General features: G+C 43.5%; 1 protein-coding gene across 1 annotated transcript; it reads left to right on the plus strand.

The window, feature by feature from the left end:
- The first annotated feature begins 12,121 nt into the window (after positions 1–12,121).
- Positions 12,122–21,653, plus strand: RBMX2 (RNA binding motif protein X-linked 2). The gene is made up of 6 exons (XM_079909681.1): positions 12,122–12,170; positions 12,348–12,463; positions 13,816–13,867; positions 18,289–18,418; positions 20,110–20,287; positions 20,753–21,653. Exons 1-6 carry the CDS (start codon positions 12,166–12,168, stop codon positions 21,253–21,255), a joined length of 984 nt encoding a protein of 327 aa, XP_079765807.1. The 5' UTR covers positions 12,122–12,165; the 3' UTR covers positions 21,256–21,653.
- The last annotated feature ends 747 nt before the right edge of the window (positions 21,654–22,400 follow it).

The raw sequence follows: 22,400 nt of genomic DNA on the forward strand, positions 1-22,400 counted from the left end.
CTGGAGTCAGGGCACCTGGGGGCCAGCCTGACGCTATTTCTGTGCTTTTGTGTGGACAAATGACTTCACCTCTCTGATTTAGCTTTGGCTTCCTCATGTGTGACATGGGGGCAATAATACCTACCTCTCAGTGTTGTGGGTATGATAAAAATGAGATATGATGGATGCAAAAAGGCTTTATGAACAGTAAAATGTTACACAGGTATTTTTCTTGATTTTCTTCTATCCTCTTGTTAATCAAAGGGTGTATCAGATCAGGAACATTGGTATGACCTGACAGCTTGGTAGAAATGCAAATCTCAGGCCCTGCCCAAGACTTACTGATGCAGAGTCTGCATTTGAACAAGATCTCCAGGTGATCTGTAGGCATGGTAAAGTTGTCCTTTCCTCTCTCCTACTGTCAGGTGCCTGGTTGTATTAGTTTCATTTTGCTGCTGTAACAAACTACCATAAACACAGCGGTTTAAACCACACAAATTTATTATCTTAGTTCTCAAGATCAGAAGTCCCAAACTGGTCCCACAGGCTCAAATCAAGGTGTTGGTAGGGCTGCATTCCTTCGGGAGCCTCTAGCGGGGAATAATTTCCTTGTCTTTTTCAGCTTTTAGAAGCTGAGCACATTCCTTGGCTCATGGCACATCACTCAGACCTCTGCTTCCATAATCACATCTCCTCCTCTGACTCTTACCCTTCTGCCTCCCTCTTTTAAAGGACCCTGTGATTACTTTGAGTCTACCTGGCTATCCATGATATCCTCCCCATATTAAGATCCTTAATCACATCTGCAAAGTGCCTTTTGTCATGTAAGGTAAAATACTCATAGGTTCTGGGGATTAGGATGTGCACATGTTTGGTGGTGTGGGGACCATTATTCTGCCTATTGCACCAGTATTCTCTGCTGCCCAGGTCTCTTTTCCCTCCATCCCCAACAGATGCTCTTCTCAGTCTACTTTTCCTTTGCTCATATCCTAGACAGTTATTTGTTTTCTTTTAGCCGTTAACACTTCCCTGTTTTCTGTCTCAGGAACCCACACGCAGATTCAAACTAATTTAGGCATCCTTGGAAAATAGTGAGCTCTCTGTCATTGGAAGTATGCAAGTAAACGATGAATGCCCACCTGTCAGGAGGGCCTTAGAAGGAGATTCTGCAGTGGTGCAAAACATCATTATTCCCACTGAATTGTCTTTCACTCCCTACACAATCTGTTTTTGATGGGCCTCCAAGAGTCTCCCTTAGCTCACTCCCTTCATTCTTAGCTACCCCCATCTCTGTGTTTCCCTTGGTATTTTCTACCCCCTTTCCCACACCACCACCTGGTCTCAGCTGTGTGTCCTAGATCATAGCCACAGAGAACATGGCTCCTTCCTGGGAGGTTGGTTGCTGGTCCTTACAGTCCTGGAGCAGACTGAGGACTCTGAGTCTCCAGTGTGGAGCATTGACAAGGCAAACAAGCTGGGGTTGAGAAAGGGAAGAATGAAAGGGCTTAATCTCCGGTCAATCTATTCTATAACGAATGCATTAAAGGCTGGTCACATGAGCTGTCACCAAGGATGCAACAGGGCGCTTCATCCACCCCTAGGGAATGGGACAAAGGGCCACAGGTTTCAGCTGGAATGGGAGTGCAGGAGATGCCAGGCTTCAACAGAGCCTGGCTTTGGAGCCAGGATCGTGGGAGAGGAGCTCTAGGAAGATATTCAAGACAAGTTACACCTGATTTCTCATGGTGCCTAGACCAGCCATCTGCCGGTGATGGTTTAGCTGCATCTTTCCCAGGACTTTAATATCTCTTCCTGAATGAGTAGACTGGTACATCCATTACTGTGAAATATTATGCAGTGGTGTGAAAAGAATGGGATGGGTTTATATGTCCTGACACAGAGAGACCTCCAAGACATGTTGTTGGTTGATAAATCAAGTCACACATCAATATGTAGAGTCTGAACCCACTTATGAAAATAAAACCCCAAACCTCAGCTAAATGTATAGAGAGGAGATTGTTAACAGTGAGTGAATAACTGTGAGGTGGGCAGTGGGATTGATGGGGGGTGAAGAGAGACCATCATGATTTACTTTGAATACTTCTTACTTGTTATATATTCTCACAGTGAGGATGTATTCATGTAATTTCAAAAGAAAAAACCTCCTCAAAACTCCCCCTTCCTATTCCAACTCAGGCACTAGTTTGCAAAGGCCTTTTTCGGACTATACAGAAATGCACACACACACATTCTCAGACAGCCATTTCCAACTGTTTCCTGAGGAAGATCTGGGGGTAAGATTTGGGGGCTGCAGAAGGGGTGGGGGATTGTAACAATGCCTGGGGGTATGTAGAATCTGAGAAGATTATTGTTAATATTAGTAATACCTACATTTTATCACACACACTTTACATGTGTGATCTCATTTATTCCTCACAATATCCACGTGAAATGATATTATCACCAACGCACATGGAAGTTCACTGAAGCTAATTAAACTGCTCAGGGTTCCACAGCTAGCAAGGGGTGGAACTGGGGTTTGAACCCAGGTCTGCCAAGCCTCAGAGTCTATATTCTCCTAACTCTGTCAGCTGGTCTCTTCAGAATTGTAACGTTATTACAGAAATGTAAATTGCTGACCAGAGAAAGGGTGAAAGCTGTGTGGCATCATCTGAAGGCTTTGAAAACCTGTGCCCAGCCTCATGAAGGATGCTAGCCCTCACCACATACGAGAAGAATGCTGCCAGCCTACATGCAATGTCATTGTGACTTGAGCCAAGACAGGCCCGTCCTGTGCTTCTTTTCTGAGGGCTTTTCTTGCCCCTCAGCTTGTCTCTCTGATCGCCCATCTGATCTAGTCTTTTCAATGATGTGTCTCAGTGATCTGGCTTCTCTGCCCTGTGGCCCAGCCACTCCTTTCCCTAATCTGCAGACTGTCTCCTACTCTCTGGATCAGTGTTTCTGGATCATTCCTGCTAACTAGCTTCTTCACCTTGGTCTCTATATGTCATTCTGTGATATGGCTCAGCAACAGAACACCCCAGAAAAAGTCTGGCTCAAATAGTGAAAATGAGGACAGTAAAAGCTGATCATGCAGGGAACATTTTGGAGAATAGGGAGTAGAGCACTAGTCATTGGGTTGGAGATTGACCTGAGTAGGCAGGCTCCTGTCATCCCTCAAAAATGCTTTTCCGGGTTTCCCTGGTGGCGCAGTGGTTGAGAGTCCGCCTGCCGATGCAGGGGACATGGGTTCGTGCCCCGGTCCGGGAAGATCCCACGTGCCGCGGAGCGGCTGGGCCCGTGAGCCATGGCCACTGAGCCTGCGCGTCCGGAGCCTGTGCTCCGCAATGGGAGAGGCCACAGCAGTGAGAGGCCCACGTATCGCAAAAAAAAAAAAAAAAAAAAATTGCTTTTCCATTCAGCTCCAGTTGGATTGGCCCAGCTCTGTTCCTCACCCCATCTGGTATGATTGTCCCATTCAGTTCAGTTCAGCACACACACTCCATAGGCCTGCATGCCAATGGGGATTTAACATCATGGATTTAGAGTAAATGTGATTTGTGATTACAGGAGGCTCCTCTTGGATCAGAGCCATTTACTCCCCCAGCAATTTCTTCTTTACTCTCTCACTTTCTTCTCTGGAACTGGATTCTGCTTTCAAAGTCAGCTTATCAGAAATCTTGGCTGCTTCTGAAATTTGTGATGCTTGACGTGTAGAAAGCTGCTGCTTTGGGCAGTGGAGGAAGGGGAAAATGACAGCCAGGTGGTAAAAGGACATCTGTTGTGTGTCTTCTAGAAGGCAAACTCACTCCTGGAAGCAACTTGGCCTCTTGCTCCTCAAGAGTTCGGGATTCTCCGTCCAGTTACTTGGGATTCTACCTAAAGCATCAGATTGCCAGGGACCAACAGTTGTGCTGAGCCTGGCGGGGAGCCCATAGGGGTGCAGTTGTGCTTCCAGTTCACCAATACCTGACTCACATAACTCATGCCAGTTCTCCTGCAACACCTTCTTGCTAAGCTTTGCAGACTGCTCTCAATTATCTGTGGATGACAGTATTCACAGATAATCAAAGGTGCTTATCTAAGGCAGTTATCCTTAGCTGTTATTGTGGTATTTTTTAAAAACTGAAGTATAGTTGATTTACAATGTTGTGTTAGTTTCAATTGTACAGCACAGTGATTCAGTTATACATACATACATATATTTATACATATATATAATCTTTTCCAGATTCTTTTCTAAGTTATTACAAAATATTGAGTACAGTTCCCTGTGCCATACAGTAGGTCCTTGTTGTTTACCTATTTTGTATATAGCAGTGTGTATATGTTAATCCCAAACTCCTAATTTATCTCCCCACCCACCTATCCCCTTTGGTAAAGGTAAATTTGTTTTCTATGTCTGTGAGTCTATTTCTGTTTTGTAAATAAGTTCATTTGTATCATTTTTTAGATTCCACACATAAGTGATACATGATATTTGTCTTTCTCTGTCTGACTTACTTCACTTAGTATAATAATCTCTAGGTCCATCCATGTTGCTACAAACGGCATTATTTCATTCTTTTTTCATGGTTGAGTAGTATTTCATTGTATGTATGTACCACATCTTCTTTATCCATTCATCTGTCGATGGAAATTTAGATTGCTTCCATGTCTTGGCTATTGTAAACAGTGCTGCAATGAACATTGGGGTGCATGTATCTTTTTGAATTACGGTTTTCTCCGGATGTACATGCCCAGGAGTGGGATTGCAGGATCATATGGTAACTCTGTTTTTAGCTTTTTAAGGAACTTCCATACTGTTCTCCATAGTGACTGCACCAATTTACATTCCCACCCACAGTGTAGGAGGGTTCCCTTTTCTTCATACTCTCTCCTAGCTGTTGTTTTTGAATCATAGAACTCTTTAAAAATCTGATGGAAGCTGTGGACCTCCTTCTAAAAAATGCACATGTTCATGTACATACACATCATACAAACAAATTCAGGGTCTTCATAGACTCCCTGAAGCCCACGCATGGATTCAAGCTAATGTCCCAGGAAGAGATGATAAGATCCTCTGTTAACACAATGTATCATTTCTTATTCCCTTTAGTCCTCCAGGAAACCTACAAATCAGGACCAGATCTTTGAAACAAATACATTTAAACAGCTTTCTTTAACTCAAGTAAAGTGTGGCCTGCATCCATTGTTTTAGGCTTCTGTTTTGCTTCCATCAAGCAGCATTGCCCCTAAGTCTCCAGTGTGGGAGCAGGTAAGTACAGGATGGCATGCTGCTTAGATTTATGGGTCCTCTTGAGTCAGCCTTCCTGATGGTGACATTGTTTTTGGATCAATTGAAATAAGTGGATGAAAACACTGAAAAATTAAAGGTGCTTCTACCAAGAGACCTTTTCTGTAGTGTCTGACAATGTTGATCACCTTTCACTCTTCTTGAATCCTACTTTCTCCTGCTGCTTCATCTTCATCTGTCATCCTCCTCCTCATTTCCTTTGTTGGCTCCTCAGGCACTTTGACTCAACAGTTTACCAATGAATTCATAATCTTTCTCCCAAACCAGTCTTCCTCTCTGCCTTTCTTGCCTCGGCAGAATGTCATTACCCAGCTAGTCTTGAACCAGAAACCTAAGCGTCATCCCTAGATGTTTCCTCACCACCCACATTTACTTCAATCAACATATTGTGCCACTGAAGTCTGTTGACTTTGGTCCTGCGCATCACAGCCAACTGCTCTCCCAACATAAGAACTCGTGCACCTTCAGTCTATTCTCCATAGTGGTTCCAAGGGGATCTAAAATAAAATTGACAATTTCATTCCCAGGGTTAAGGGAGAATGCCAGGATTATATTTTTCCCCCCACATATATGTTTTCCCTTGAGACTGAGCATGTTCCGCTTTGTATTCTCAGTACCTAATGCAGTATCTGCGTATAGCAGGTCCTCAATAAAAGCAGCTGCCTTGTTGGTTGGCTGAATGACTGAATGACTGAGCCATATGATCACCTCTCATTGCCTACAGGCTGGAATCTGACTTTTTTAAAAACATCTTTATTGGAGTATAATTGCTTTACAATGGTGTGTTAGTTTCTGCTGTATAACAAAGTGAATCAGCTATACGTATACATATATCCCCGTAACTCCTCTCTCTTGTGTCTCCCTCCCACCCTCCCTATCCCACCCCTCTAGGTGGACACAAATCACCGAGCTGATCTCCCTGTGCTATATGCTTTCCACTAGCTAGCTATTTTACATTTGGTAGTGTATATATGTCCATGCCACTCTCTCACTTCGTCCCAGCTTACCCTTCCCCCTCCCCGTGTCCTCAAGTCCATTCTCTATGTCCTCTGCATCTTAATTCCTGTCCTGCCCCTAGGTTCTTCAGAACCATTTTTCTTTTTTAGATTCCATATATATGTGTTAGCATACGGTATTTGTTTTTCTCTTTCTGACTTACTTCACTCTGTATGACAGACTCTAGGTCCATCTACCTTACTACAAATGACTCAATTTCGTTTCTTTTTATGGCTGAGTAATATTCCATTGTACATATGTGCCACATCTTCTTTATCCATTCATCTGTCGATGGACAGCATTTTTCACAGAACTAGAACAAAAAATTTCACAATTTGTATGGAAACACAAAAGACCCCGAATAGCCAAAGCAATCTTGAGAAAGAAAAATGGAGCTGGAGGAATCAGGCTCCCTGACTTCAGACTATACTACAAAGCTACAGTAATCAAGACAATATAGTACTGGCACAAAAACAGAAATATAGATCAATGGAACAGAATGGAAAACCCAGAGATAAACCCACGCACATATGGTCATCTTATCTTTGATAAAGGAGGCAAGAATATACAATGGAGAAAAGACAGCCTCTTCAATAAGTGGTGCTGAGAAAACTGGATAGCTACATGTAAAAGAATGGAATCTGACTTTCTTGGCTTCGTCTACAAGGCCCTTCACAAAATGGCCTGAACTCTTCCATCTTCATAGGATGTCCTGCCCCCCATTCCATCCCCTGGTCACACTATACACTTTAAAAAAATTGAAGTATAGTTAATTTACAGTGTTGTGTTAGTTTCAGGTGTACAGCAAAGTTAGTGATATAAATATATATATATATATTCTTTTTCAGATTCTTTTCCATTATAGGTTATTACAAGATATTGAATATAGTTCCCTGTGCTATACAGTAGGTCCTTGTTGTTTACCTATATAATATTTGTCTTTCTCTTTCTGGATTACTTCCCTTAGTATGAAAATCTCTAGGTCCATCCATGTTGCTGCACTTGGAATTATTTCATTCTATTAATGGCTGAGTAGTATTCCATTGTGTGTGTGTGTGTGTGTGTGTGTGTGTGTGTGTGTGTGTGTGTGTGTATATATATATATATATATATATATATATATATATATATATATATATATATATATATACCACATCTTCTTTATCCATTCATCTGTTGATGGACCCTTAGGTTGCTTCCATGTCTTGGCATTGTAAGTACACCATACACTTTGATGCTTTTGCCTTTGGTGGTTCTTCTTCTGCTGGTTCCTCTGCTTGAAACGCTCTTTCTGCATGGCACCCATCCCCTATCTTCCACCTGCATGGTGATTGCCTTCAAGGTCCAGCTCAACTGTTACCTGCCTTTCTGTATCTTTACATGACAATCTGCTTTCCATCCCCAGCTCCCTCTGACCCCAAGCAATCAGAATTAACTGATTCCTTATCTAGTTCCAATAGCAGTTCACTCATGTCTTCATTTTGACACTCATCCTTTTGTGTTATATTTATTCACATATGTAATTGTCTGGCAACATTGTGAGCTGGTGTCTTGTGGTCTTGTTCACTGTAGTATCCCCAGCATCTAGCCCAGCACCTAAACACTCGCAAACACAGGATATGACTTTATGTTGGTGTTAGATGTGTTCTTATTTATTTTTTTAAATATATTTTTTAGCTTAAAAAGATACCAGCATGGAATACCACCTCCTTTGCTGTCACCCTGAGATAAACCACCAACATCTTTTGCCTGAATTATTGCAGAGCTTCCTAACTAGTCTTCCTGCTTCTACCTTAGGCATTCCCCCTCCCACTTCCCCGCCCCTGGCCACCTCCAATCTGTGGCCAAAGTGATCCTGCTAAAATGTAAGTCAGACTAAAATCCTTCAGTGGCTTCTCACCTCACATTGAGTAAAATCCGAAGTTGCCACCCAACATGGCCATGCCTGATTTGCTCCCCTGAACCCCGCTTATCCTGTGCATAGTGGCTAAGGGTACAGACTTTGAAGCCACACTATCCTGGCTCTCCCATTGTGTGACCTAGGGTAAGTGACTTAACCTCTCTGTGCCTCAGTTTCCTCATCGGCAAAATGGGGATTACAGTATCTCCTTCATAGAGCTGTTGTCAGAAGTAAATGAATTAATATGTGTAAAGTACCTAAAACAATGTCTGGAACATGGTGGGTATTAAATTGGATTTTGTTAAATAAACAAAAATTTGTCATTCTTTCCCTTGCCTGCTCCTCTCCAGTCACTCTGGCCTCCTTGTTGTTTCTCAAACACACTCCTGTCTCAGGACCTTTGCACGTACTGTTCCTGCTACCTAGAACAGTCTTCTCCCAGATACCCCCATGGCTTGCTCCCCAGATACCCCCATGGCTTGCAGATCTCCACCTCCATATCACTTTATCGGGGGGGCTTCTTTGACTGACACCCTTTATAAAATACCAATACTCTCTCACTCTCTGCCCCCTAATGCTGCTTTATTTTTCCTTCATAGCATTTATCAACATCAAATGTATATTTATATGTCTGTTTTCCTTCTTTCCCAACAAGAATGTAAACTCCATAAGGACAGGAATTCCACTTGCCTTGTTTACTGTTATAACCCCAGCACTTAGAACAGTGTCTAGCATATAATAGTTGCTCAATAAATATTTGTTGAATGAATAAAAGACAAAAGCAAGAAAATTAAGATCATAACATGGCAATAAAAAAGTGTGATAAAGGTAAGATAGCTGGATAATGGTAAGAAAGTTCTAACAGTATAGAAAGGGACAAAGGGAAAATAAAAGCCTCTTTCCCCCTACCTTCATCTGTTTCCCTAAAGGTAACCATAGTTGTGTTTTCAGTTTCATTAACCAATAAGTGTATTGTGTGCTTGCTATGTGTGCAGGAAAGTGTTTGAGGTTTGAGGTGCTGAGAGCTTAAAGATGCAGTCTTTACCTTCTGGGATCTCACAGTCTTTTTGGGGGGAGAGCATAAAAGAGCAGCAAAGTGCTGCAGAGTTCAGAAGTGAGAGCCATCACTGCAGGCTGGCAAGGTCAGGAAAGGTTTCCTGTATGAGAGATGCCTTGATGAGAGTTTGGAGCTTGGGCAGGTTTCAGTTAGAGAGAGGCGAGTGGCCCAGGGATATGGGGCTCTCTCAGAAGAGGTATCTGGATTGGATAATGAAAGGGGCCCTTGAGGGAATGGATAGAAGTGGAACCTGGCTGAAGTTGAGGCTTCATGGTGAGGCGCAGTGGGAGAAAAGACCGGAGAATAGGGGCTGGGGCAGTTATAAGAGTACTGAAAGAGCTAGGAGGCATGTGACAATGACTCAAAACACCACAGAGTAGACGGGTGTGTTTTATAGACACTGCAGTGACACAATTATTAGGAATTGGTGATTGGATATATATATGTATATATATATACATATATATATATACATATATATATGTATATATATATATATATTTTTTGTGGTACACGGGCCTCTCACTGTTGTGGCCTCTCCCGCTGTGGAGCACAGGCTCCGGACGCACAGGCTCAGCGGCCATGGCTCACGGGCCCAGCCGCTCCGCGGCATGTGGGATCTTCCCGGACTGGGGCACGAACCCGTGTCCCCCGCATTGGCAGGCGGACTCTCAACCACTGCGTCACCAGGGAAGCCCTGGATATATATTTTTGGGTGAGTAATAGGGAAGACTGACGCATGACATCCCTGTTTTTGAACCTGGGCAACCAGGAAAATGGTGATAACATTGGGATGTGGTGTGGTGGTGGGAAGTGGAGAGATGAATTTGTCTAGACATATTGTTCAGCTTTTCCTTGAATGTGGGGACTGCCTTCAGTTTCCTTAGCATTACCCACTGAACCTAAAAGTGAGCTCTGCATACAATGGGTGCTAAATGAATGTTATTGGTGGAGAAAGGAGTAGAAGCTGGGAAAGCTAAAAATCTTCCTAGTTTACCTGGGACATCTCCATGAATGTGCTTCCACTTGGTAGGAATTGGTAGGTAAGATGATGCCTAGAGATTTCCATAAGTCTGAGTGGAAAGGGGACGGGAATCCAGAGGACCCTCTGAATTTAATGTCTGAGAGGAGGACCAGCGTTTGCCATCCAAGCTGGCTATTATTTTGTTCATCTTATTCTCCTCTTTTGCTTCATCTTCTTTTTGAACTCTGATGACTAAGGCCCAGGTATTGCTCCAATTCTCTCATTTCACAGTTGCCTGAAGAATCCAGCCAGATAATACTGCATGCTAGTTTACCACTTTGCAGTGACTACTTCAACCCTACAACTAAGCAACCTAAGGTTTCTAGGAGCAGATAAAACCCATATGCAATCTGTCACTGTTTAGTTTTCATTGCCAAGGTAATTCTACAAAGTTAATAAGTAGCTGGGTTGGAGTAGGGGAGGGGAAAAGACACAGAATGAATGAAGAGAAACTGTCATTTATGGGCAGCCTCTGTTCTGCTTCTTGGCAAGAGTACATCGTGAACCACTGAGGGTACAGTTGTCATCATCACCATCGTCATCAAAGTACTTTTATGAAGTGCCTAGTTTCTGGGGCTCTGAGCTAGGCCTACACAGAGAACTACACAGCTCTGGAATTTCACTTTTAGACCATGCATGATCTGAGACCAGATACTGATGTCCACATATGCAAGATGGATTCAAGTCTTCAGTATGGTTTATTCACACATTATATGCCACCACCTCTTCTACATGTTCCTGATTATTTCTGGAGTAAAATCTATCAAGCAAATATACCCTGTCCCCTCGATGATATTATAGCTCTTTGAAGGCAGAGAACCCAACCTTACAATCCTGTCTACAGACTTTCTATACAGGACAAATACAGATGCTCAGTAAGGATTGATGAATCAGCCAGACCTGATGGGTAGAGAGAGTACCTTTCAAGCTCTTTAACTCCTTTAAACCTCAGTTTCTTCTATAAAATGGGGACCATAATAGTATCTATAGACTTCACGGGGTTGTTACGAGGACAGAGGGCCAACGCATGTAAATTGATTAGCACACAATCTAGCATTTTCTGCTCAACTGTTAGCTATTAATTTAACAATATGAATTTCTACCTCCCGCTTGAGTAGGAAAGTGACTACGGAAAAGGGGTAGCAGCTTTCACACAAATCTGGGTATTCAATTCAGCCTATGGAGGCACACTTGTCAGTTGCCTATGCATTGGGATTTGAGAGACAAAAAAGATTTACCCCCTCACGTATCTTCTTCACTTTTCTGCCATCACTCCTGAACAGGGATGATTTGATGGGGGTGTGCGTGTGAGTAATCGGCTGGAGTGAAGGATGGAGTGGGAATTAGCCCTGGGAGCGAAGGCTGGGACTCAAGTCGCCGTATCAGGCACCTTTTTCAGTCTTAATTCAGCAAACATTTATAGCTAACCCAATCAATGCCAGGCGTCGTCCAAGAGCTAGGAGTCCTGTAACAGACCAGGCTCACACTCTCGCCCAATTTCACAGAGGAAAGAAGGGAGGGACCAGAGAAAAACTCTGACGGAACAAGTTCACCAGACCAGGAATGCGGCTTCTCGACCTAGTGCGCAGGCGCCGCGTCCGCAGCGCGGCTGCGCTCTTCCGGCGCGGCGCAAGCTCCGCGGAGACCAATGGGAGCGCGGCTGCGTTCTTCCGGCACGGCGCAAGCTCCGCGGAGACCAATGGGCACACGGCTGCGTTCTTCCGTCACGGCGCAAGCTCCGCGGAGACCAATGGGCGCGCGGCTGCGCTCTTCCGGCGCGGCGCAAGTTCTGCGGAGACCAATGGGCGCGCGGCGCTGGGGCTGCGCATGTGTCTTACGGCTTCTCCCGGAAGTCTCTTCCTAGGTTCTGAGCGTGAAGGCTGTTCCTAGCTTCTGAGCGTGAACCTGCAGAGATGAAGTAAGGCCCCAGAGCTTCCCTCTGAGGGGAGGTGTCGGGGACGGGCAGCCGGAGGTGGCCTACCGGGGCTGAGGGGCGGGAGAGGCGGGGAGACTAGAAAATTAGTCCCCCAGTTTTGCTCTCCTTTACCTCAGGCCGGGCCGCGCTTACTTGTGCGCTTTTTCGCGCCCTGTGCAGCCCTTTAACTAAGGTTAAGCTGATCAACGAGCTGAATGAGCGTGAGGTCCAGCTGGGGGTAGCGGAGAAGGTGTCTTGGCACTCCGAGTACAAGGACAGCGCCTGGATCTTCTTGGGTGAGGCCCACATCTTTCTCCCGTAGGGCTCCTCATTCTCTCCTGACCTGCTCCCTAACATTTCAGCGTTCCCGCCCTTCAGTCCTCCCGACATTCATCACTCACTTTTATTTCCTTCCGCTCTCTGCCTGTGAATCCGTTTTCCATGTCTTTTCTCTCCCGCATTTCTAGTTTTCTCTCTCTGCCAAGTCAGTGCTCATGATAGGTACTGCTTGTCATCCACTATGCTAAGAATCGTGCCACTTGGTTTCTTAGAGACCATTTTTTTTTTTTTTTTTTTTTTTTTTTTTGCGGTACGCGGGCCTCTTACTGTTGTGGCCTCTCCTGTTGCGGAGTACAGGCTCCGGACGCGCAGGCTCAGCGTCCATGGCTCACAGGCCCAGCCGCTCCGCGGCATGTGGGATCTTCCCGGACCGGGGCATGAACCCGTGTCCCCTGCATCGGCAGGCGGACTCTCAACCACTGCGCCACCAGGGAAGCCCTCAGAGACCATTTTTATCACCCCCGTCCCCCCATTTATACAGCTAAGGAAACTGAGGTGCAGAGAAGTTAATAGACTTCCTTCCAATAGCTAGTAAGTGAAACAGCCAGAACTATGGGATTTTAGAACTCATGGTCTTAGCCCCTATCCCATATTACTGCCAACTCCCTCCCGCCCCATTCCCCTTCCCTCAGAATTTATTTTCCTCATCTAATTAGCTCCTGCCTTCTATCCATGGTCATATCACCATCTCTGTATTCACTTGTGTCACATCCAGTAATTTGACAGGTTATTCAAAGAGGTTATTGCACCAGACATTGTGCTAAGCATTTTATAAACATTGTTTTATTTAATTCTTATAAAAATTCTGTGAAGAAAGTACTAATATCCCCATTCTACTGATGAGGAAGGAAACATTTGCAGGGGAATTTATTTCCTATGAAATGCTTAACAATTGACTTTATAATCCTTAGTCTGTGTGAGTTGGGGTTAATATTTGCATATTTAAACTGATTTTGCATCTTAGCTGTTGAATTTGTAGATAAAGAGCACATGAGTTCAAGATATGTTTATGGAATCCAAGTTTTGTGCTGGAAACTATCTGCTTTGTCCAGAAGATTTTGGGTGTGAGGAGGACTAGTTTGGTTAGGGGTGGCCCTGATCTTTCCACTCAGAGTTAATCACTGTTTTTTCTGTACTACTGCTACATCTTCTATGTGTTTCTGTGATTGCATCAGACTGTGAGTTCTTGGAGGGCAGGCCCTGTTGTTTACTCTTCTTTGCACCCCCAGTGCCTAGCTGGAAGCATGCATGGCACATAGTAGACACTTGGTAAATGTTTGCTGAACTGAAATGTGTTTTTTTCTTCTAGGAGGGCTTCCTTATGAGCTGACTGAAGGGGACATCATCTGTGTGTTCTCACAGTAAGTCCCCTTTCATTTTCTGCCTTCTCAATCATGAGCATAGTTTGCTTCCATAATGCATTTTATGGCATCACAAAAACCATTTATTTTAATTCTAGGCTGACCGGCCTCCCTGCACAGGGAGGGCTGGAGCTTCTGCTCTAGTTTAGATCAGTCCCAGGACATGGTGCTGGTACTCTCCCAATGTGGAAGATCCAAGAAGTTGGATGATTTAGGAGGCTGTCTTGGGGATTCTGGTCTATTTTTATTACTTTTTCAGTGAGGCCTACACTGGAACAGGCTGGAACTCCCAGGAAGGTACTGTGTTGGCCCATCTCTTTGGGCTCCTACAAACCCGTGGTAACTCATGATCACGGGGCCCTTCTGGACCCACACCTGTGTGGCATTGTAGGATTAGGGCAAAGCACAGAGAAATTGGGAAAAAAGCAACAAGTTTAGGCAATAGTTTGCTTGCTTTGTTTCTAGATTAGGGTAAGGTTAGTGAGCAGAGCCAGTCTCTAACCGGAGGCTGAGAATCACAGGCTGCTGAGGAATAAGAATGTCTAGGAGAACCTTATATTCTTCATTCTGCTATGGGATGATAGCAGCAGCACTGGGTGGGAGAGGGTCTTGGCAGCTCACACTAGTAGTGGCAGCTGGTAGGAGAGGGGTTGGGCACAACCCCAGAGCTACATAGAGTAGTTAGTCCATAGGGCCAGAGGGCCTTGGCAGCTCACAGGAGCAGAGGGCCATGACCCCTGGGCTGTGTAGCCCTCAGGGGAAGAGGACCATGGTAAAAGAGGTTGGGCAAGCAAACACGGCTAGCACACCCTGGCAGAGTCATTGCCATGGCAGGGCATGGTTGGGCCTTCCAGTGGGCAGAGGGCCCTGGCTGAGTGGTTGGGCAACTTAGGGGGCAGCAGGTTCTGGCAGAATGGTTGGGCAGCATATAGGGCAGAAGGCCATGGGAAAGAAATTGGGCAAGAAGAAGGCCATGGGGCTTCCCTGGTGGTGCAGTGGTTGAGAGTCCGCCTGCCGATGCAGGGGACACGGGTTCGTGCCCCGGTCCGGGAAGATCCCACATGCCGCAGAGCGGCTGGGCCTGTGAGCCATGGCCACTGAGCCTGTGCGTCTGGAGCCTGTGCTCCGCAACAGGAGAGGCCACAACAGTGAGAAGCCCGCGTACCGCAAAACAAACAAACAAACAAAAAGCAAAACAAAAACAACAACAACAACAAGAAGAAGGCGGCCATGGTAGAAGGCCCTGAGAGGGACAGAGGCTGCTTCCTCCAACTCCTGGTTATTGGGAAGTTCACAGCAGGTACAGCCTATAATTTCCACTCCTTTGTGATACCTCTCCCTGATCCAGCCTTCCATCTGGGAGCTGTTTTTGTCTTATTTGCATTGAGTGTGTTTATATCACACAGCTAGTGTGTGTGTTTATTCCAGTTCTCTGTTCTGGCTATACACGTTGCTCTCCATGAAGATTGCCTTTGCGATTGATAACAGTGGCTTTCAAAAAGTATTTTGTTTTCTGATTATCAGAGTAATGTATAGTCATTATAGAACATTTGGCAATACCCTGAGAAAACCATAGTTCAGGAAGAGTCATGTACCGAAATGTTCATTGCAGCTCTGTTTACAATAGCCAGGACATGGAAGCAACCTAAGTGTCCATCAACAGATGAATGGATAAAGAAGATGTGGCACATATATACAATGGAATATTACTCAGCTGTAAAAAGAAACGAAATTGAGTTACCTGCAGTGAGGTGGATGGACCTAGAGTCTGTCATACAGAGTGAAGTAAGTCAGAAAGAGAAAAACAAATACCATATGCTAACACATATATGGAATCTAAAAAAAAAAAAGGTCATGAAGAACCTAGGGGCAAGATGGGAATAAAGACGCAGACCTACTAGAGAATGGACTTAAGGATATGGGGAGGGGGAAGGGTAAGCTGTGACAAAGTGAGAGAGTGGCATGGACATGTATACACTACCAAAAGTAAAATAGATAGCTAATGGGAAGTAGCCGCATAGCACAGGGAGATCAGCTTGGTGCTTTGTGACCACCTAGAGGGGTGGGTTAGGGAGTGTGGGAGGGAGGGAGATGCGGGAAGTGGGGGGACGTGTGTGTGTGTGTGTGTGTGTGTAGCTGATTCACTTTGTTGTAGGGTGGAGGCTAACACACCATTGTGGGGCAATTGTCCTCCAATAAAGATGTTTAAAAAAAATTTATAGTTATAAAAAAAAAGAACATTTGGCAAAAAGAAAAAGTATAAAGAAGAAAATAGAATGTACTTTAAGGAAAAGCTGTTAACATCTTGGTGTTTTTCTTTATTGTCCTCTTTTCAAAGTTGGGCATTATTTCTAATATTTTGCTGTTATAAATTATACTGCAATATACATTGTAGTGTATACATCTTTGTATGCATCCCTGATGGTTTCCTTAGTGAAATTACTGGATCAGTATGGTAGCATTTTTAAGATGTTTTATAAACATTGCCAGATTACTCTCTGAAAAGGTTGTTTCAGTTTCCACTGAAAAGGTGGTATCAATTTCCACTCTCACTAGAATGGTCATTTTTCTGAATCCAAATCAGTAATCGTTATTTAAAAAAATATTTGCAATACAGCCTCTCAGTATTATTTTACTTTGCCTTTATTTCATCATCAGGGAGGTTGAACATCCTTTCATAGATTTACAGGCCCTTATTATTTCTTTTTCTTTGTAAATTGTCTATTAATATCATTTGCCTATTTTTTCCCTATTACTGTATTCCTCATTTTCTTACTGATTTTACAAGAGCTGTTCATGTGTTAAGGGTATTAACTTATTGTTGTAACACTTTATCATGTATTGTATTGCTGTGGACTTTTTTTTTATTTGATGTGTTATACTACATTGCTGTTATTCTTATTTCTTGATGCTCAAATTGTCCCAGTTTGGTCTGTAGTAGTCCCTTCAAGCCAACTCCTGTATTCTTTTTTCTTTTACTTTTTATTTTGAAATAATTTCTGGCTTAAAACAGGCAAGTTATAAAATAGTATAAAGTATACCTGTACCCCCTTCACTGGGAGTCCCCAGATGTTAGCATTTTACCACATATGCTTTGTTATTATTTCTTGCCACCTATACATATTTTTTTTAACCTTTTGAGAGTCAGTTGCAGACATGATGCCCATTTACTCCTAAATTCTTCAATGTGTATTTCCCAAAATACAAGTACATTCTCTTGTTTAACCTCAGTATAGTGATCAAATTCAGGAAATCAACACTGTTGCAGTATTATTATCTAATCTTATAGACTTTATTCAACTCCACCAGTTGTCCTGATAATGTCTTTTATAGCAAAAGGAAAAAAATGGTTTTCTAGTCCTTAATCTGTGATATAAATTGCAAACGTTTTCTCCTAGTTTGTCATTTCACTTTTGACTTTGCTTATTGTGATCTTTTTGCTATGCAAAATTATTTTTTTAAATTTTTATGCATTCATTTATTCATATGTTTAAATTATGTTATGGTAACATTGACTTTTTAGGGGATGTACAGTCTACAGATTTTCCTGAGTGTGGTTTTAGCCACATCCCATAAATTTTGGTATATATTCCCATTTTTGTTATTTTCTAAAGAGTCTGCCATTGATTTCTTTCCTTTATTTTGTTTTACTTTCTCTTTCATCCAGTAGTTAGCTTGGAGAATAGGTTTCAAGTTCTAGGTAGGGTATTCTTTGTTTTAAAATATTATTTCCAGCAGTTTAACATTGTGGTTGGAGAATATGGTCTGTGCTGTTTTTGGAGATGATTGAGGTTTACTTTGAGACCTAGTCTACAGTCAATTTTAATATGTGTTTCATGGATTCTTGAGAAGAAACTCATCTTTTTGTACAATCAAATATATCTGTACATATACTAGTCTGATGTTAATATTTTTAACAATATAATTGTTATATTATTAGTTATATGTTTATTTGTATTTATATTATATAATTTTATGTTAATTAATTCCTCTGGCCTATTTTTGTCAATTTTATGTGTTATGAACTCAAAGTGGTGTGTTAAAATCTCTCATACTTTCACTCTTACTTGCTCATCCTATTTTTAATTATAATTTTTGATTTGTTGATTTATGCATAAAATTTCATGACTTTTGTTATGTATTAGGACCTTTTTCAGAGCAAAAGAGCCCTCTTAGTCACATGTAAATGTTTTTTTCTGTTGGCCTTGAAGTCATCTTTGATCTTAATACTACCACCCATTTCTTAATTGGGTGTTCTTGATATATCTTTGTCTAACTTTTTATTTTTAACCTTTCGTTGTCATCTTGTTCTAGATGTGTCTCCCGTACAGACTATATTATTTGAATTTTGTTTTGTCATCCAATCTGAAAGTTTTTGCATTTTAAATCAATAGTGTCTTACTCTTTTATAAAATAAATAGATATGGCGAAATTGTTAACATTAATTTGGTACGGGACAAGAAGACTGGGAAATCCAAAGGATTCTGTTTCCTCTGCTATGAAGACCAGAGGAGCACAATTCTGGCTGTTGACAATTTTAATGGGATCAAGGTGAGTATGCTTACTAAGCAGAACTTTTCCTTCATGTAGGGCTTCAGTTTCATTTCCCACCTGATAGCCACAGGCTCAAGGGCAGTACTGGTCAGCTGGGTGTGTTGTGAGGGTTGCAGAGGTTTGGGGACATATTGACCAGGAAATGATCCCAGAAAATAATTCCATTGGCTCATGACTCTGCCAGCACTTGTTCCTTTTACCCATCTCTTAGCAAACCATCTTCTCAGGAGCATAGGTACCATGACCCCCCACTCCCCTTCACCCGGCACCCAACCAGGCCTCTATTTCTCACCTTTCCCTCCTCACACTCCAGTCTCATTTCTGGTATACTGGAGAACAAAGAGACTAGCAAATGCTGCTCTTCCATGCTGTCCTGTGTCAGGAAATTTGGGGCTCCATCATGGTTTCATGGCTGAGGACATAGCCATGTATGTCTGTCATATGTCTCCACTGACTTAGCAGTACTGGGCCCTGGAAATTCTCTAGTTAAAATCTGATGACAAATTCTACAAAAGTAACTCATTCTGAAGTTTTCTCTCCTCTGATCCCCTCTCTCTTCCACCCTTGTAAGTGAGACGTTTGGCTAAGAGAAGGGGATGGGGCAAGTCAGGCTTATCTGTGCTCCATGTGGTCCCTATGCTTGTTTAGGAAAAGCATTGCCGTTGAACGAGCATTGTCACAGGTCAGAGGGGTAACTCTTGACTTGGAGAGTTTGTCACTGACTGCACCAGTGTGGAACAACTGGAGATTATAGGACAGGGTGGAAAAAGGTTCTAGGCTTGATTTTTAAGAGAGCCGGCAGTCAAAGGGAGTCACCATAAAGGGAAGGTTTTCAAAAATGTTTTGAAATGGGGAATAAGATTGATGATAGAAAGTGCTCAGGCTTAAAGGTAAGAGTAAAAACTTGCTCTTGAATGGAACAGTAAAAGCCAGACATTTCAAATTTCAGATGGCTTTGTCTATAGAATAAGTCTGTATCTGCCTGAATGTTTTTGTTTTAAGTAAGGGGTCAATTTTTTGTTGTTCACCTGGAGAGTTGTGCTTTGCAGCGATAGTATCAGCGTGAGCCAGTTGTTCCAGTATGGTGGGGGTAGAGCAAGGTGTGAGGGCTTAAGAAAAAAAAAAGTAGTCCTTTCTAGATTCCTTCCCCCCTCCCAACTATTGGTCTGCTTTGGCCTTGTCCTAATTGCTGTGTCGGGAAAGCAGCTGTAGCAGTGAGCTCAATTTCAGGAATTCCCTCTTGCTGCCAGGCTTTTTCATGGTGTGTTTCACTGTGGGTGTTACAGATTGAGGGTAATTCATTGTTTGTGCGTCTGAACTCTTACAGTTTTCCGTGCTGCTTGTGCTTTGGGGCAGTACTTCCCAGGCTCTTTTCACTTCATGGCACACGTAGAACGTGAAGATATTAGTATGGCACTCTGGGGTAAACTGATGAGGCTGCCTAGTACAACTGCCCTGGGGGCTCCAGCTGCGCCAGGCCCCACCTGGCTGCCCCAAGGGCTGAGCGAATTAATGTGTAGGGATATGTGCTGTGACACACCAGTTGGGCAGGTCTGCTTTCAAGATTTCCCGAGAAATAGAATAGCGGGAGGGTAATGGGTATGGTTCAAACCATGGATTTCTGCAGCTGGGTTCGAATAGTTAGATAGGAGGGCTGTCTTTGCTGAAGCATTGCCTGTCTGTCTTAGATCAAAGGAAGAACTATCCGAGTGGATCATGTGTCTAACTATCGGGCTCCTAAGGACTCAGAAGAAATGGATGATGTGACCAGAGAGCTGCAGGAGAGGGGCTGTGGGGCTCACACTCCCTCACTGAATTCATCTGAGGGCTCTGAAGATGGCAAACCCACCAAAAAACACAAAAAAGGTAAAGCATTAAGGCCCAAGAGAAGATTCTGGGTAGGCTTAGTGTTTGCTCTTCTTAGCATTCACTGAGAGTTGGTAATCAGTTCTTAAGTGTGAAGGGGGAAGGTGTGGGGAAGCTTACTTTAATTGGGAAAGGAGAGGTATCAGCAGAAGGCTAATGGTATGGGCTGAATTCTGTGACCAAAATACATATGTTGAAGTCCTAACCGCCCCCCCCCCACCCAGTAACTCAGAATGTGACTGTATTTGGAGGTAGGGTCTTTAAAGAAGTAATTAAGAGTGGGGGTTGCCTTATACAGCAACTCGACATATCAAGGGTGACAGACATCCAGCTTGGCTTCTCGGGGGCACGTTTCTGGAAGTAGAGACTGTGACTGCTTCACGCTGCTGCCAAGGATGCTTTCCTTTTGCATGTCCTCCATCTTTTCCATCTTCCTTTTCTTATTTTGCCCTTCTTTTCCTCCAGACAGAAAGGAAAAAAAGAAAAGAAAGAAAGAAAAAGAGAAGACTGACCAGGAGGTACAGGCAGAGCAGCCAGCCTCCTCTTCATCGCCCAGAAGCAAGATGATAAAGGAAAAGGATGACCCTGGCTCTAAAAAGCACAGTGGCAAGAACTCAGAGAGGGGTCAGAAGTCAGAGTCCAGGGAGGTGTGGAAGCCCCACCCCAGCTCCCCTGAGATCAGGGCCACCTGCTGTGGTGGAACAGAGGACCGAGAGAGGGAGCTGAGGAAGGAGAAGCCCAAGCACGAACACAAGTCATCAAGCAGGAGGGAAGAGAGAGAAGACAAGAACAGAGATAGAGACAGAGGTCGAAGCTCAGACGCACATTGCAGCTGGCACAGTGGGCGCTCTGAGGGGCGTAGTCACAGAAGTAGAAGTAGGAGTCAAGATAAATCTCACAGGCATAAAAGGGCCCGGCACTCCCGGGACCGGGAGTCCTCTAATCCTAGTGACCACAGGCATCACTGAAGCCACAGCCTGTTCAGCTGCATGGTAGAATTGGAAATAAACTGTGTTTTCTTTTTGTTTTTGTTTTTCTTTTCTCTGTACGCGCACCTCTCACTGTTGTGGCCTCTCCCGTTGTGGAGCACAGGCTCCAGACGCGCAGGCTCAGCGGCCATGGCTCACGGGCCCAGCCGCTCTGCGGCATGTGGGATCTTCCCGGACCAGGGCACAAACCCGCGTCCCCTGCATCGGCAGGTGGACTCTCAACCACTGCGCCACCAGGGAAGCCCCTGAGCTGTGTTTTTAAAATGCAGTGAAATTCAGTTATGCTTTTACTATTTCTATATGTAAAATATCTGAGGATGAGTTCTTTTAATCCCTTGAGTGTTAGAAACATTGAGAGAGCTGTAGTTTTTAACAGCTAAATGTCCTGGATTTTTGAGCAAAATCCATTGTCCCTGGGAGTATACTTGGTACTTTTGGTACTTAACCAGAGTATGTATCCTAAATTTGGGTTCATAAATATGGCCCTTGAATTTGTGACCCCAATTTATGATGAAATGGCCAGGAAGGCAATTCTAGAATTCCAGTCTTTGTGAGATATTTAAAACCCTTGCAGTAACCTTTCCAGTTAGCAGGTATAACCATAGAGTAGAGAAGTGTGGCTTCACTAGGCTCAGACAGCTTGTGGTGAATGTGGTAAGGATTCTTAACATCAGCCTGCTCCCTTCCCACCTCCCCTCCCCTCCCCCTTTTTTGAAATTTTAGACGTTTTTTTTTTGTTTTGTTTTGGTTGATATGTCTCCACATCTTTTCCTTACAACTTTATTTTATTGAGAAGAAATTAACATAAAATTAGCCATTTTAAAGGGAATGTTCAGTGGCATTTGGTGCCTTCACAGTGTTGTAAAACCACCAACCGTATCTAGTTCCAAAACTTTAATCATCCCAAAATGAAACCCTGTACCCATTGAGCAGCTACTCTCCATTTCCTCTTCCTCCTTGTCCCTGGCAACCACTAGTCTGCTTTCCATTTCTGTAGATTTACCTATTCTGGACATTTCATATAAGTGGAATCATATAACATGTGGCCTTTTGTGTTCGGTGACTTTCACTTAGTATAATTTTTTTTTTACATCTTTATTGGAGTATAATTGCTTTACAATGGT

Source organism: Stenella coeruleoalba (genome assembly GCF_951394435.1).
Source record: "Stenella coeruleoalba genome assembly, chromosome: X".
Taxonomy (NCBI): domain Eukaryota; kingdom Metazoa; phylum Chordata; class Mammalia; order Artiodactyla; family Delphinidae; genus Stenella; species Stenella coeruleoalba.

What these genes read in the sequence shown, in the direction of transcription:
- RBMX2 (XM_079909681.1), top strand. An exon ending in ACAATTTTAATGGGATCAAG is followed by an intron (nt 18,419 to 20,109) that starts GTGAGTATGCTT and finishes TGTCTGTCTTAG; the next exon opens with ATCAAAGGAAGAACTATCCG. An exon ending in CACCAAAAAACACAAAAAAG is followed by an intron (nt 20,288 to 20,752) that starts GTAAAGCATTAA and finishes CTTTTCCTCCAG; the next exon opens with ACAGAAAGGAAAAAAAGAAA.